We start from the raw sequence: 17,335 nt of genomic DNA, 5'->3' as shown, positions 1-17,335 counted from the left end.
ACTGGTCTCTTATTAATAAGAAGACAAAACTATTTCAATCTTTTGATATTCCTGAGAATGTTGATATTGTCAGAAAAACCTCTGTAAGTTCAGTCTCTTTAGAAAATATAGAAAATTTCATTATCCACTTCACTATCCTCTGTGGGACAGTTGTATGCTATGTCCAAGCTCCCTTTGAAGTAAAAGCTGTAGGACTATGAGCCCACATGGATCTTAAAGATCAGTAAATTCAACTACTTGCTCCTTCAGGATTCCCTTTTTTGGCATTTTTGACAGTTGAGTCATCCAACCACTAAACGAACACAAGTGTCCAGGAACAGAGTACCTGACAAAGCTGTAAACTCTCTCCATCAGTGTCCAAGCTATATGCAACAATTAAAGTAAAGAAACAGATCCTCCTCCCCCACTAAGCCTTCTAAACTTCCAGGTTAAGATTTCTGCTCTTTTCACCTGTTTTTTATTTGATTAGGTTTCAGATGCATAGTGGTCTCCATTGTCTGCATGTACTCCAATACCCTAAATCCAAGAGTAAAGTAAGCTCTTCCATACCATACTTCAGCAGTTATAATTTCATTCATTCATTCATTCATTCATTCATTCATTCATTCCCTCATCCAACAAATACTTACATAAGTCCTACTCCAGACAAGACATTCTCGGCCAGGCACGGTGGCTCATGCCTGTAATCCCAGCACTTTGGGAGGCCGAGGCGGGCAGATCGCGAGGTTAGGAGATTGAGACCACCCTGGCTAACACAGTGAAACCCCGTCTCTACTAAAAATACAAAAAATTAGTCGGGCGTGGTGGCTGTAGTCCCAGCTACTCAGGAGGCTGAGGCAGGAGAATGGTGTGACCCCAAAAGCTGTAGTCCTACAACTTTTACTACAAAGAGAGCTTGGACATAGCATACAACTGTCCCACAAAGGACAGTGTAGTGGATAATGAAACTTCCTATGTTTTCTAAAGAGACTGAACTTACGGAGCTTGCAGTGAGCTGAGATCGCGCCACTGCCATCCAGCCTGGGTGACAGAGCAAGACTCTGCCCCCAAAAAAAAAAAAAAAAGACATGCTCGTGTCCACTAGAGATGGAGTAAGTGATTGCTTCTCAGCCTTTTGGCTGAGATCAAGTGTGGAGATAGAGTAAATGACACAGACAGGTAAGCTCCTGCTCTCATAGAGTCAACAAATACTTGCATGAAATGTCATTACTTTTGCCCCATTCGTCTGGTTTGGGCATATTTATTTGAACACTAATTATGGTACCCAATGAATTAGCGCTTTCTCCCAGTTTCATGTTTTAGAAACAGATGTGCTGACTAAGCAAACACAGCTAATTCTGGGGGAAGGTTGGGGCTGGAAATTGGCCGAAGTTAATCCAAGCATCCTGTTAGATTTAGAGGCATTCAAATAAGAAAGGGAAGATGAAAACATTTAGGCACTATTAAGGCTATTCCCTGGTCTTCTAGTCAATTCAGAGGGATCAATATCCCCTGATTCTACAAGATTAACAAAAGGCTACCAAATTTCTAGAAAACCAGAGGCAAAATGAGGTATTTTCGAGAATGATTAGAAATATGGAAGACACAATCTAACTTCAATGATTCAGGGTGAATGGACACAGATGCCTGGAGCCAGGGAATGTAGGTTAACTTCTTTTGGAGGGTAGCGAGGACGACAAATAAAGCCGACTACAGCAGTCTATGAGATCCAAGAAGAAAGATATCCTAGATAATGGCTGAGTTTGAGAAAGAACCTCAGAGAATAAACCAACCCCTAATTTTACATTTTAGATAACCAAAGCTCAGACAGACTACATAACTTGACTAAAGTGAAAGAACTTATTAAATACAAGCCCATAACCTGATCCCCTGACTAGTATTCTCTCTTAAAATGCCAGAAAGGTCAAGGCCTTAACAAGAGAATTTAGAAAAACAATGTGAAAAATTCAGAAAAGTTTTCAGCAGGTTATGTGAGGACTAATGACCTAAAGTAGAAAGGAGAAATCAAAAATTAAATTCTGAATGAGCCTTACTATAAATGAAAATATATGACATACTGACATATTCAGAATAGACCACAAAATCAAAAGCACACTGAACGTGCATAATATCCCAAACTTTTAAAAGGGCTATCCATCTGCACTGAAGAAGTACCTGTGTACACAGAAAATCTGCTTTAGTCCAATTTTCAAAAGTGTGCTAATCACGCACTGAACAAGGTATACTTCCATCATCAAGACAGGAAAGGTTTTATGAAGCTTCTATTTTAGGACAAGAAAGTCTCATATTGTTGACACTTAAGTATAAAGAAAACATAAAATAAAACTGCTGACAATCTCATGATAAACACACACACACACTCTGTTGACTGGTTTGATGAACTGTCCTATAATTCAAAAGATAAGAAATGCTGTTGTAATTATAGATTTATGTTTCAGCATGCTCTTTACAACTCAGTGCATTCACTTTCCTAGAGGCTTTAAAGATTATAAGGAGACAGATCTTATCAGAAATATAAAAGTTTCAATAACACAAGAGCATGTCCAAAATAGTAGCTCTTTGGTAAAAGGTTATGAGATTCCGTCAATGTCTTAAGAGTTCCAGAAATGCCACTTTATTTACGATATGGCTATTACATGAAGTAAAAACGGTTCATCAAACACCTTAAACAGAATATTATGTTAAATAAAGTACACTGACGTGACTAAATAAATCATTAATTTACAAAGGTAATAGTTTTCCTTCACTGAAAACTAACTTGAGTCAACGAGTATGACAATATTTCAGTCCTAAGGGCCATCTTTACATACATCAACAAAGGGTAGGGGGAGAGAGGATAAAAGGTAGAGAAAGAGAGAAATCAAATAATATTAAAGGTTGAAATAAAAACTAATGCAATTTAAGCAAAGTTACTGGAAATACAGCTTGTTGAAACTACCAACACGCATACATCCCTTAAAGAGTTTTGAGGAAGAATATTTTCATAACTCAAGATAACTGTTATGTCTAAGCTTTAAATCCAGGACACTAGCATTACAAGGGAAATTATGGAACTATCCTGAACAAAAATTGGATCTGTCTGGAAGCCATTTATCTGACTCTCTAAAGAAGGTTCACATTCTTACACCATCAGTTGACTCAGCTGCAAAGAAGTTAGGATACAGCATGAAATGTCAACCAGGGCAGAAACTACAAGGGCAACTAAAAAAGAAGATATCTGCAATGGATACTATAGGAAACTTGGAAATAATTTAAGCTGGAAAATTACCACACAGCAGTTTCAACTGTCTTACAAAATGGCCAAAATAAGAAAAAATAACACATCAAGTACTGGTCACACAATCACTTTTTTCAAGCTTATTTCTTACAATTAGATTTTTACCTATGGAGAGCTCCTTAAACTCAAAATGTGTCTATATATGAAATATCTAGACTGATATCAAAAAATAAACAAGGCAAAGCAAAAATAACTCTAAAATCAAGAGTTCAGATGAGTTTGAAAAATCTCCATGGATTTACCCTACATATATCATTTGCCCTCTGGGAAACCAACTCTCCTCAGGAATATACAGGAAAAGGAAGGTGAATTCCTAACTCATTATAAAAGTCTAACACACTCCTCCTTCCTCACCCACACTGTTGTTATAACAATGAAAGATTACCTGAGTTCTTGCACAGGAATATTAGGTGCCCCTTCTCTGTGCTACCATAAGAAGTCATGATTAATAGTGCATTAAGAGCATGCGAGAGCCTTAGTAAAACAATAGAGCTAATAGAAAAAAGGAATGGCAAATGGAATCACTGGCTGTATGACTGATGCAGGTTAATACTTGGGTATGAAAGGCTTTGCAATCTATAACCTCTTTTAAAAATGCCTGCTCTGCCACTCACTACTCCACGTGTCTTCTATGCCTCTCCTCATCAGACTGTGAGTACCTCTAATGTGAAGATCTTATTCTTCTTTATTTAAATATCCTGGCCCCTACGAGACTGTCTCACATAGCAGTCATTCGATTAATCTTGCTGAAACATAAATAAGCTTTTATGTTCTACTCACTGACAAGCATTTTTTGAGCATATTAAATGTGTCAAACATACAACCAACAATACAACAATTTTTTAAAATCACAGTGTTCAAAAAATGTAATCTCTGAACTCAAATAACTTCTTGTGCTACAATAAGTTAGTTTTCTTTTGTTGCCACAGTTAATTATTTAATTCATTGAGGACAATCATCTTGTCAGTATCAGGCTATTGTAACTATCAAGACAAGACGATACCACAATAATGAGAACCCTGGAAGTGGTAAGAAGTATTCAGATGCAGAATCAATTTTAAAGTAGAGTCAGTAAGATTGGCTGATGAACTAAATATGGGTCCATGTGTGAGAGAATGAGCTGGTTCTTACATGTATTTAACAAGCAAAGGAACACGGTGATTTCTACTCCAAGATTGGTTTCTAAAACAAAAATGCTACCATTTTGTGGGTTAGATACACTCTCTTCCTTCTCCTCTGATTAGCAGAGGATTGTTTTATACTATTTCCTCCAAAAGAGGGGAAGAAGTTATGATTAATAGCGTGTTAAGAGTATGCAAGAGCCTTAGTAAAACAATAGAGCTAATAGAAAAAAGGGATGGCATATTGAAACACTGGCTTTAAGATTTGAAGCAGGTTAAAACTTGGGTGTGAAGGACTTTCCAATCTATAACCTGGTCTTAGGCAGGCTTACAAAGGTTTGTTTCCATTAACCAGAATCAAAAAATTGGAAATTCTAATTCAAACTTTTAACCATATTTAAAGAAATTATTCTGCCTCAGGCTTTTCAGTGTCTTTTTCTAGGAAAGTATTGAGCAATACAAAGATGATTAACAGCATAATCAAAACGTGTTAGGATATGTATTGGATACACTCCTAGAAATTAATATTCAAAGTTGAAATAACAAATACCTTCTAAATGATACTTTATGCATTCATTAAGTTTTATTCTTATTACATATTTCTCTCAAGACAAATGCCTGGAAATAGAAATAACATCCATAATTTTAAAATCAGCCACTTTTGATGCATTTCTATTTCTGAAATGAAATATGGACAAGGGAACAAACAACTAGAGTTTCAAATTATGCACTTGGAATGAACATTGTTTAATTTTCAAAAGAAAAAACTTATCATTCATCTTAAGAGAAATGTTTATAAGGTTACAGTATCTTTAATAACCACCAAGATTTCTTCCTCTCCTCTTTTTTTTTTTGTTCTTAAAGGATATTGAAGCTTGCATTTATTCTTATGAAAGAATATTTTTTAAACTTAGAAATGAATGTCCAAACAAAATAAGCTGTATATAACAAGCACCTCCTGGTATTTTTTCTAAAATTCATTGAATATTGCTTGTTCAACATTAAACAACAAAATGAATTGAGTCAATAACCAATTTAAATGCTGATTAAAGAAAAACTCAATGAAAACAAACCCAGACATTCGCTTTATGTTCCTTTTTAGGATCAACAAAGGCCAGCTAAGACTGCTGAACTGCAAGCAAAGCACTGAAACAGATGTGATACAGAACTTTCATGTTGCCTATTCCGTTGGCTTTTTACACCTCAACCAATGGTATACACCATTATTTAGCCTACGGGGATCACTCACAACTTTGGAAGTAAATGAAATCAAGCTAATAGTAAAGAATTTTAATGGAAAGTGCAGAACATGTTTGCTTTCTCCTCTAGAACCTTGTAGTTATCAACCCCACAGTGAGTTAAGGATTTAATGGCAGGCCTCTCAATCAAGTCTAAGTCAGGGGTGGGTACAATTGGTAAACTTTGACTTTACTCCTGGAATTCACTTAAAATCAACCTCTTTGATTGTAAATAGTTGGTAGTAAAGTCATTGCCCATTGAATAATTTCAAAATGGCTTCATCATAGCTGTGTTTTAATTCAGAAAGTAGAAACTGGAAGTACTTCTATCCACCTTTATTTTTTTCCCTTCTTTTTGCCACAGCTGCACATATAAATGCATCCTCTCCCTTCCCATTGTATATTCACTTCATTTCTGCATTCCAAACTGTTTTCTTAACATCTGACATTATGTTTCATAAATGGGAAGCACTCTGTTATTTCAGCCTATTCTCTGGAAAAGTCAAGGACTACTCTGAGCTTAATGGCTACATGTGATTCAATTAAACATACTTTAAATGAAAACTCCTACAAATATATCATTTGCCTTCAACCATTTTATTATTTTTATTATTGTTTTTATTAAGAAGGTGGGAATCTAACAGGAAATTACTCATAACATCCTAGTTAGTGTTTACTTAGAGTATCTGGTTTAAATTTGCTTCTAAATTAATGTGTGGTAACTAGAACTTTATTCTACTCACACAACTTAAAATAGCTGTAGTACCAAAAAAAAAAAAAAAAAAAAAAGACCACAATCTGCCTAAAAATGGCCTAAAGTGTAAACATTAAAGTAAATGCTAGGAGTCAACAGCGAATTTGCTTCTATTTTTCTGATTTCTCTAGAAAAATCTGAAGTCAGAAAATTCTGTCTGCTACCAACAAATACCTCTTAGCCAAAAATGTGACAATGTGACTTTGCAAAGTAGTGAATACTTCATAGAACAGACATCTGACAATTATATATATTTTTCCCCATCATCAAAAAATAGCAATCCTAAACAGATGGTTAAATTAGAACTGAAACACAAAGTTTAAAAACACTGATTCACTTTTTCCTCTCACAGATATCTTTTATGTGGAAAGTTCAGGTTTTAATTAGATTTTTCTAACAAAATCATTGATGACTCACATTCCAAAATTTGTCAGACTAAAAAATAAAAGAGTATATGGTAATTTGTTGAATGCAATAACCCTAAATTTAAATTCAATGCTAAGAGTTCAATGAAAAGACACAAATGAGAGTCATTTTGCTGGCAATAAATAAAGGAGAAGAATACAAGGACGGTACGCTTATATCCTGTTTCTACCATGTTTCTATGCAGTGTTGAGTAAGTCACTATATTCTCTCAACTTCTGTTTCTACCATCTGTAAAAATGGGCACCATAAGTATGCTTGCAAATGTGAATTATAATTACCATTTTTTAAAAGATTCATATGTTGTATAAGAAAATGATTTCAAGTGTTTTTATCCAACATAATGATAGCTTTAAAATGTGACTAGGTGTCACTTTATAGATGACTTAAATAAACCTTTTCATGGGAAGGAACAAAAATGCATTTCTATGCATCCTGATCTATTCAACACAAGTTCCTACAAATTGCTATACCCTTAGATGTCTCATAATTTGTGGTCCTAAAGTATCTCTTAATTGTTTCATTGAAGTTTTTCTCATCTTCTGAAAGAATTAACAGCAGAAAATAAGGTCCTCTAAAGAGAGCTAAGCATAGCTATTGAAATAAGTATTAAATGAGATAGAGGGTCTCCAATTAACATTGGCCAGAAACAGTTCTTACTGATTCTGATCACTGGAAAGAATGGGACTGGTAACCCTGAGTCCTATTTCCATTTCTACCCAAGGATAGCTGGGAGCTCTTGGGTAAGTCAGTTAACTCTTTGGGCTAGATCCTCATCTATAAAACAAGGTATTGGGAGCTGACCTTCTGTTTAAGATTATGTTTAAGCTGACCTTCTGTTTAAAATTCTTATAAACTTTAACACTGATACCAAATGTTTTTGGGAATTACTGATATGGACAGTACACAAGGAAATACAGGTTAGAAGAGGGCAGCCGCCTAGAAAAGGCCACACCCTCTAGGCTGGAAACCCATGGCCCTAAATGAGAACAAAAATTCCTGTTTTGGTGCCCAAAAGTTGCCTTTTGGCCCACCCATCCCTCTATCTGGTACCCATATAAACCCCAAACCCCTGGCTCCACGAGTGAAAAGAAGATGAACAGAAGGGCAGAAGAATGGTGTGACAGACAAAAGAGAAGGAGCATCTGAACATGGAGAGGAGTTACAACAGGGACGATTGGAGAGGAGATCGGCTGCCGGATGGTCAATTCCAGGGGAAGATCATCTTCCCACCTCATCCCCCTTCCAGCTCCCCATGCATCCTGCTGACAGCCACCTCCACCACTCAATAAAACCCTGCATTCCTCCTTCAAGTCCATGCGTGAATTGAGTCTTCCTGTATGCCAGACAGAACCTGGGTACCAAGAGAGCACTGAGCTGTTTAACACTTAAGTCATCTGCAGATGGCAGGGCTAGAAGAATGCACTGTGACACCTGCCTTCTAGGGCCTCGGGAGTCACAGACACCCACCCCTGGATGCTGCTGTGGGGCTGGATCCCAGAGGTACTTGCCCCAACTCCTGCACCTGCCTGTGGGCTCCGCCTCCCGTTGAGAGGTTTCAGTGAGCATGGCAGCCCAACAGACAAGCCACACCCCTGTCACATGTCCTGCAAGGGGGGTCAGGGAACTCTCTCCTCTCATTACCAGCTTTGCCTCAGTAGTTCAATGCTACTGTGTAAACTCTGAGACAATGCTTGTTAAACAAAAGCTAATGCAAAGATTTTTCAGGGGCAGAAAACCTGAAAAACTCATGAAGAATCTCGCAACATTGTCAAGGCTAGCTAACTAAAGGCATAAGACAGTATCTTTTGTAACAGAGGAAGCTCCATGTATGGAGGTGATTATGGGTGGATTAAAAGAGAAAAGTAAAATGAGGGTGGCAGGTATCTCAGACTTCCTCCAGGTTTGGGTACCTAGTAACAAGAAGCATATTCTCATAATTCTGCCAAGAATATCCAAGTAGAAGATATTCTCTATACCTATAATTTCTCAGATTCTTGTATATATAAAATGAAAACCATCAGTTGTTTCGGCAAGTCAGGAACCGCAAATAGAGGGACTGGCTGAAGTCATGGCAGAAGAACATAAATTGTGAAGACTTCATGGACATTTATTAGTTCCCCAAATTAATACTTTTATAATTTATTACGCCTGTCTTTACTGCAATCTCTGAACATAAATTGTGGAGATTTCATGGACACTTATCACTTCCCCAATCAATACCCTTGTGATTTCCTATGCCTGTCTTTATTTTAATCTCTTAATCCCGTCATCTTCGTAAGATGAGGAGGATGTATGGCACCTCAGGTCCCTGTGATGATTTCGTTAACTGCACAAATTGTTAGTAGAGCACGTGTGCTTGAACAATATGAAATCTGGGCACCTTGAAAAAAGAACAGGATAACAGCAATGTTCAGGGAACAAGGGAGATAACCTTAAACTCTGACTGCCGGTGAGCCAGACGGAACAGAGCCATATTTCTCATCCTTCAAAAGCAAATAGGAGAAATATCGCTGAATTCTTTTTCTCAGCAAGGTACATCCCTGAGAAAGGGAATAAGCCTCTGAGGGAAGGCCTCTAAAATGGCCGCTTTGGGGGTGGCTGTCTTTTACGGTTGAAGACAAAGGGATGAAATAGGCCCCAGTCTCCCGTAGCGCTCCCAGGCTTATTGGGATGAAGAAATTCTCGCCTAATAAATTTTGGTCAGACCGGTTGTCTGCTCTTAAACCCTGTCTCCTGATAAGATGTTATCAATGACAATGCACGCCCAAAACTTCGTTAGCAATTTTAATTTCACCCTGTCTTGTGGTCCTGTGATCTTGCCCTGCCTCCATTTGCTTTGTGATATTTTATTACCTTGAAGTATGTGATCTCTGTGACCCACACCCTATTCATGCACTCCCTCCCTTTTGAAAATCGCTAATAAAAACTTGCTGGTTTTACATCACGGAACCTGCCAACATGTGATGTCTCCCCCAGACACCCAGCTTTAAAATTTCTCCCTCTTGTACTCTTTCCCTTTATTTCTCAGACCAACTGACGCTTAGGGAAATAGAAAAGAACCCACATTGAATATCGGGGGTGGGGTTCCCCTGATAATCAGTAAAATTAAATTATTCCTTCACTAATACTGGAAAATAAATGTCTTTATGATGTTCATCTTAGACTTAGAAAAACAACATCATAATATTGCTATCATTTTCTTTTTTTCTTATTGTATATAAATTTTTCTCATTATATATAAATATATCTGCACAAAATATTGTGCATATTCTTTGATAAAACAGCCACATTTATAAAACATAAGGATGAAGAAAACATATGTAGTATAAAAAGAATAATTTATAAAATAATGTCAATTTTCAGTATCAGTTATTTTAAAAATATACAAACATGTTCAAAATTAAAATCAATATTTCTTTTAATATATCTACTACCAAACTACCTGACTTTACGAAGATAGCTGATGTCATTTATAAACTTATAACTATTTGCATACGAATTTTCTTTTAATTACATCAGGTGCAGATCCATATAGATCAGGCATTTAAAAAATTCATTATGTAAAGTTAAATGCTGACTGGCTGAGCAAAAATGATGCAATTATGCAGTAACACTTGTTGATTTGCAGATTCCAGTGAAACTAATAAAAATATATTTCTGATAGAATAAACAGGTAAATGTCATGAAAATCACAAGATTAATATCAGTAAGATTCTTCTGAAACAAAAGAAGAATCAAATATTTCACTGTAAAATGTAAACAAAAGGAACAGTAAATTAATGATACTATGGATGGGAGAGTATTCTTTCTATAATATTTCAGGGTAGCTTTTTGCCCCGGTTAGAAGCTCGTAATAAAGTACCAAATGAATACATAAAAATCTGTGGTTTGCATAACACGTGTTCTCTTTTGTCCTGTAAAACTGAAAAATAACATTTGACAAAGCAAAATCATATGTTGGAAAAAAAATGCATTTTAATACCACACATCACCACTGAATACATGAGGAAAATATGCTAAAGTCAGTTATTCTGTGGATATTTAGCAACGGCAGTGTTCTACCACTGATTAATGCTACCATTGGTGCTAATGATTTATATGAATTTTGATGCAGTTTCAATATTTCTTAGCTTACCAGGTAATAATTACATGACAAGAAACACAATCTAAAACCACACAGTCAAAATAATAGCAAGGCTTTAAAAAAAGGTTGTGGGTATTGGTAGCCTCAGTAACATCACACATTGACATTGGGGATAGGCATGTAAAAATACCACTTTGTTAAGCAAATTAGAAAGCCACCCCCCCCACCCTCGCCTGTCCCTTTTGATTGTAGCAGAGCTGTCCCTTCAACCCATAGGGCCTCATTTATCAAATTCATGGCATTGCTTACGTTGTAATCTTCAGGCTACTAGTCACTGGGTTTTCCCTCATTGAAAACATATTTTTATTTTGTTTTCTTGCTTTTATCTGCCCCAGACTGGCCACCTTATACATGTGCGTATGTGTATCCATATTTCTTTACATATATACGTGTGTGTGTGTGTGTGTGTGTGTGTGTGTGTGTACACACATACCTCTTTGTCCATAATTTACTTATAAATTACCTACTATGTGTCAGGCTCTATGCATGGTCTTGGAGATGGAAATATGACCAAGGTGTAATTTATCTCTTCAAATATCAAGCATAATTATAAAAGTGCCCACCTGTTTGGTTTGCTTAACACATGTGCCTTCAATATCACTTGCTGATGAACCTACCGGCTCTTTTCACATGTGTGCCTCCTCTGTTTCAAATGATTCAACATAGTCTGGTTCTAAACTTCCAATCAGCAAAGTTCTGCAGCTTTATGATTAGGGAAATCATAGGCACATTATTTTAATTACTAACACATCATTAGGCTGACCACAGGCAGTCATTCCATATACACCAATTGGTTGACTGCTTGATGGAACCAGTAGTCAGCATATATTTGGAAACATAACAATAACAAAATAATGGCAGCTACCATTAACTGATATCTTATTAGATACCAGATGCCATGCCAAGCACTTTTCATACATTCTCACACTTAATCCCAATAAAGGTATTATTATGCCCATTTAAATGACGATAAAACTGAGGCTTTGAGTTTTAAATAACTTGCCTAAAGCCACACAGATAGAAAAGAATTCAAAGTTTTGCTCATAATCATTATACCTATACTACCTCTCAAAGAGAAAGTCCCTATCTGAAGTTGGCTCAATACAACATAATTTTGATTCATAGCTAACTATAAATGGATCAACACAAACAGCTAAATTGACCTAAAGTACATAGCAGTCATGTATATGAAAAATAAATATTAAAGATTAGAAAGCATATAAACTACATATACAAGAGTGTGTGTGTGTGTGTATCTTTAAGATTATATGCCATTTTAGGCTACAGAGACCATGTTTTCTCTGCATTAGCACCCATTGTCAGGACTTGACTATATAGTTTTAACAACCGAAAGAGATTTTATTTTTAAAAATCCACTATGTGTTAGCCAACAATAAACCTGTATCTTATCTCTGTCCTATCCTCAACATCCAGCACAATGCCTGCCACATAGCAGATGCTCAATACATAGCAACATTCAAATAAAATCATTAACTCTTCAAGCTCTGTTCTAAAGTGAATGCTCTACTTATATGAACGTGTGATAACACATGCACCTGAAATATAATAAATAGAATCTGTGAAGCAGCATTTATTCATTTTTTTATTTATTTTTTTAATTTTTTTGAGATGGAGTCTTGCTCTCTCACCCAGGCTGGAATGCAGTGGCACAATCTCAGCTCACTGCAACCTCTGCCCCCCGGGTTTAAGTGATTTTCCTGCCTCAGCCACCTGAATAGCTGGGATTACAGGTGTTCGCCACCACACCCAGCTAATTTTTGTATTTTTAGCAGAGACAGGGCTTCACCACGTTGGCCAGGCTGGTCTCGAACTCCTAACCTCAAGTGATCCACCCACCTCAGCCTCCCAAAGTGCTAGGATTAAAGGCATGGGCTACCATGCCCAGCTGACATTTTCAACATATCAAAATTTTCACCACTATTTCTTAAATGAAGCTATGGAAATATAAAATACATTAATGCAATCTTCTGGCTAACTTCATAATTTCATACATTAGAATTTTATTATGAAAAAGGTGAAAAATTTAGCATTATCACCAGAGCAACTACAACCTGGCAATAGATACATTAAATACATGTGAACATTAGACACAATCAAAACAAAGCATGACATAGAACTAAATGACAGCTGTTTTCAAGACTGTAGGCCTAAATTTAGCAACATAAGCACATTTAATCATAAACTCCTAACTAACTTACATTTTATTTCCTTAACTTTACCAATTACTAGAGAATTTATATATATATATTTAATTTTATATTTATATGTAATTTTTAATACTATCTCTATATATTAATATATATTAATTATATATAATATATATTAATAGTAGCAACATTTTATACACAACAAAAAGCAGAAATGTAAGCAAAGTACTAAGAAAGTTTCTTCCTAGAAGTTTATGAGCAGTTTTATGACAGCCCACCCAGTGCTAATTTCTTTCATCATAGATTTTAGTAACCCTGATCAAGCACATACGTGCATTCATTTGGCCCATGTATATACTGTCTTATCCTATTAACCATATTTTGATGGTAATTTTTTACATTTGACTTCTATTACCTTCAATTTCAAATCCTTTTAGGAAGTGGGTGAAAGAGAAAAACTTAAATATTCTATTATCTATTCTTAGTTGACTTTTTGCCACAAGAGAACCTCAAAAGCAGTGACTTCTAAAAATATTTACTATTCTATCCAACACATGATATATGAAGCCACTCAATAATTTTACACATCTACTCAAAGGAAAGCAGTAAGCCTGGTGGAGATGTACCACAGTTACAACTTTCTTACTATAAGAATTAATAGTTACAGTGTCTAGCACATAAATGAACATTTAACCATCAGGTAATTTGAACCTTAGTTTTGTCACAGATCAAAAGCGATCAATAAAACCTAATTGCTACAGACTGAATGTGTGTACCCCAAAATTCATAGTTGACCTAATCTCCAATGTGATGATAATTGAGGGTGGGAGGTGATTTGGGAGGTGATTAGTTCATAAGGGTAGAACCCTTATGAATACGATTAATGCCCTTATAAAAGAGACCTCAGAGAGCTCTCTCTCCACTTCCGTTGTGAAGACACAGCAAGAAGAAGCATCTGTGAACCAGAAAGGAGGCCCTCACCAGACACTGATTCTGCCAGCACCTTGATCTTGGACTTCCCAGCCTCCAGAACCATGAGAAATAAATATTTGTTGTTTTTATTCTATCCAGTCTATAGCATTCTGTTATAGCAGCTCAAACAGACTAAGACACTAAGCCAAAGAGTTGTAGCAATTAAATGACCGGTAGACACAGGTAAACCAGTTGGCATAAATATATGACTTATAGTAGATCCTCAGTAAACCATCCTTCCTTTTTTTTCTACTTCATTTCTAAATTTCTATTTTAAGACACAGAAAAAATTTAAAATCAAATTTTTACACTTCAAATGTATTAGAAGCTGAATGGGTGGCTGAAAGAATAAAAATCACAGCATTCTAATAAACTATCTTTTTGGGGGGGGGCACCAACACAACTTTCCTGTGAAAGACTACAATTATCATTTATTAATATATAAAATATGTTCTAGAGGAAATTAAAATTGAAATTAGAATTTGAAATTAGAATTTACTCATATTTTTACCCTTTCTTCTAGTTGATCCTTCAAACATTGATATTTTAGCTTCAGTTTTTTGTTCTCATTTTCATTCTGGGTTAATTCCTCTGTCAGTCTGTCACACTGTGATTTCAATTTATCCAGCTGACCACGATGAACTTTAGCCATATTCTTCTCTTCTAAACTTTCAGCCTGAGAAAAAGAGAAGGAAAAAAGAGAAAGTCCACTAGCCATAGCCAAAATACACCAAACACATTACACATTTTATCAGTGGAAAAACACTGCAAGATTTTAGCTCGTTCAAAGCATTCATATATAAAAATTAAAATAAAAATAAGGGAAATGTTCTTTGCATTTATTCAATCGCTGATCAGTATTCACCAAGCATTTATGAAGTGGTAGATACTGGACTAGATGCTAAAGATAACAGATATGAATAGTAAGAGAGTCAGATGCAATGATCTATTTGACAAGACTGAATGAGAAGTACTTATCAAAGGTGTAAGCTGGACATTTTGGAAATTCAAAGAAGAAATACCAGCTCTGCTCAGAGGGAAAGGAGTTACTAGAGAAGTATCCCAAAAAGGAAATACTATGAGATGTTACTAACTGATAAGTTCCCTTGTCTATAGACGGGGCTTAACATTCCTGTTTGACTTCACTCCTGGTTTCTATGAAATAATTGTGTACTTTTTATGTAAGTCATTATCAATACTACTCTTATGGGGCTAAAAAACATTATGAAGTATAACAACCAAGAAACTACAAACTTAATATGAAAAAGTTTACCAGTTATTTTTTCAACATCAGTAGTGTAGTAAAATATCTATTTATTGATCTTTATATAGGGTATAACCAGAATCAGCTTTTAAAAAATAAACTTTGGGAATAATCTATTCTATACAGGAAATTCAGTAAAGACTTGTCAGGTATGTGAACTTAAAGAATTTTGAAATAACAATAATGTAAACACTATGTGGCGGACACTGCTCTAAGACTTTTTGTATACAGGTTTTCCTCATTTCATCCTCGCAACAACCTGTGAGAATGAAATAAGGTATTATTATTGTACTGATTGCAATAATAATAAGAAAAAAAGCAAGTTAATCACTTTCCCAAAGATACACAGTGAGTAAATGCAGAGTCAGGATTTGAACCCAGGAATTATTTCTAATGTCCATGCTTTCAACTACACCACACTGCCTCCCAAAAGGTACAATACCATTAGGTTTTAAAAACCAACTGGGTGAAACTAGGAATACATGAAACACACCTACCAGTTGCTAACAGTCTGTAAGCAATCACATTTAATCTGTTTGAAATATATGTTTTAATGCCTAAAATATGTTTCTTTATTTTTATAAGTTTATTATATGAGTTTAATTAGGTATATAGGAACACAATCAATGGAAACAATCTCCTGAAAGAAGTTTTGTGAGTTTTAGACAAAATCTATATTTTATTTACCTCACAAAATTTACCTAAGAGTTGATGCCACATTAAATTAACAAAGAAATTGATTTTTTTATAAGCAATCCTATATTCACAGCCCAAAATAAATTTACAAAATAAAACCTCTCATCAGGAAAATTGTTCAATTACGATTTTAAGTTTCAGTAGAATGCTTTTACTTTTTTTTTATGTCCTAACAAAAGCATAGGTAAATACAAAGAATTCCCCCTAAGGTCTGTAGTGTGCTGCAGCCAGCTCATAGACACTGTCAAAAGCCAACTGGCTCTTCTCTTCCCAACTTCACCCCTCTCCAATGATATCTCATTTGATAGCTTTAAATCAGCCAAGAAAGTGGTATTCAGAACTACCAAACTTGGCGAATGCTATAAATCAAGGGTTTTCCACCCACCAGAAGCTTGTTTTCAAATATTTATCAGCACACCAATGCTGAAGCCAGACTAACAACTTACCTATTGTTGTGGTTTTTATTACATTTATATTTCATTTCAGAATTTACAAACTGATGTTTGTGCACAACAACCCAGTGATATAGAAGGACATTACTATTCCTATTTTAACAGTGAGGTATAAAAAAGTGAAATAACTTGACCAAGATCAAATGGTCAGCAAATGGCAAAAACACAGAACTCCAATCCTGCATCTTTTGATTCCAAAAAAAGGCTCTACAAAATGATTTTGTTGAAATTGCAATGAGGTAACAGACCAATATCCTGAAAATATTAATAGCAGAGCATGTCATTAAAACATTTTAAATTTAAATTTAAAAATAGATATGAGAGGGGTGATTCTAGATGGAGGAAAAAATAGAACTAAAGTGTACAGAGAAAAAAATATGGATGACTTATCAGAGCTTATTAGACTCAAAAATGTAGTAAGTTAAAATGAAGCTGAAAAACACAGAAATATAACATTTGTAGAGCTACTTGTCTAAAACTCCATTGTGTGCATAATTCAGTATATTACATCTCCTGTGATGGCCTTTGCTATCAACTCATTTTAATTAACATAAATAAGTAAAAAGTATGGATATATTAATAAAATAGCATGAGGTGGTGATTGTTCCTTAAGGGTAAATTGTCTGGTTTCTAAGGAAGCTGCTAGACTCACACAATCTCTGGCCATTCTTCCAATTCTAGAGCAACTTCAATACCACACATTAGGGAATAGCTTTAACACCCCTCCCAGATCTCAAATTACAAAATTAAAAAAAACAACAAGCCCAAAGGACTCAGAAGATCCACAGAATGCTTATAAATTCTAAATTCTTTACACATAGGG

General features: G+C 35.4%; 1 protein-coding gene across 16 annotated transcripts in view; it reads right to left on the bottom strand.

Annotated features, from left to right (window-relative positions):
* The window catches only part of CEP128 (centrosomal protein 128), a 449,960-nt gene that overhangs the window by 272,626 nt on the left and 159,999 nt on the right, over positions 1-17,335 (bottom strand). For all 16 annotated transcript variants that reach the window (XM_021941917.2, XM_021941915.2, XM_021941920.2 and 13 more), the window contains one exon: positions 14,612-14,776. In XM_021941917.2, coding sequence (XP_021797609.2) covers positions 14,612-14,776 — 165 coding nt within the window. The remainder of the gene's footprint in view (positions 1-14,611; positions 14,777-17,335) is intronic.

The sequence above is a fragment of the Papio anubis genome, chromosome 7 (assembly GCF_008728515.1).
Source record: "Papio anubis isolate 15944 chromosome 7, Panubis1.0, whole genome shotgun sequence".
In the NCBI taxonomy this organism is placed as follows: Eukaryota; Metazoa; Chordata; class Mammalia; order Primates; family Cercopithecidae; genus Papio; species Papio anubis.
This window is presented reverse-complemented; position numbering and strand designations above follow the sequence as displayed.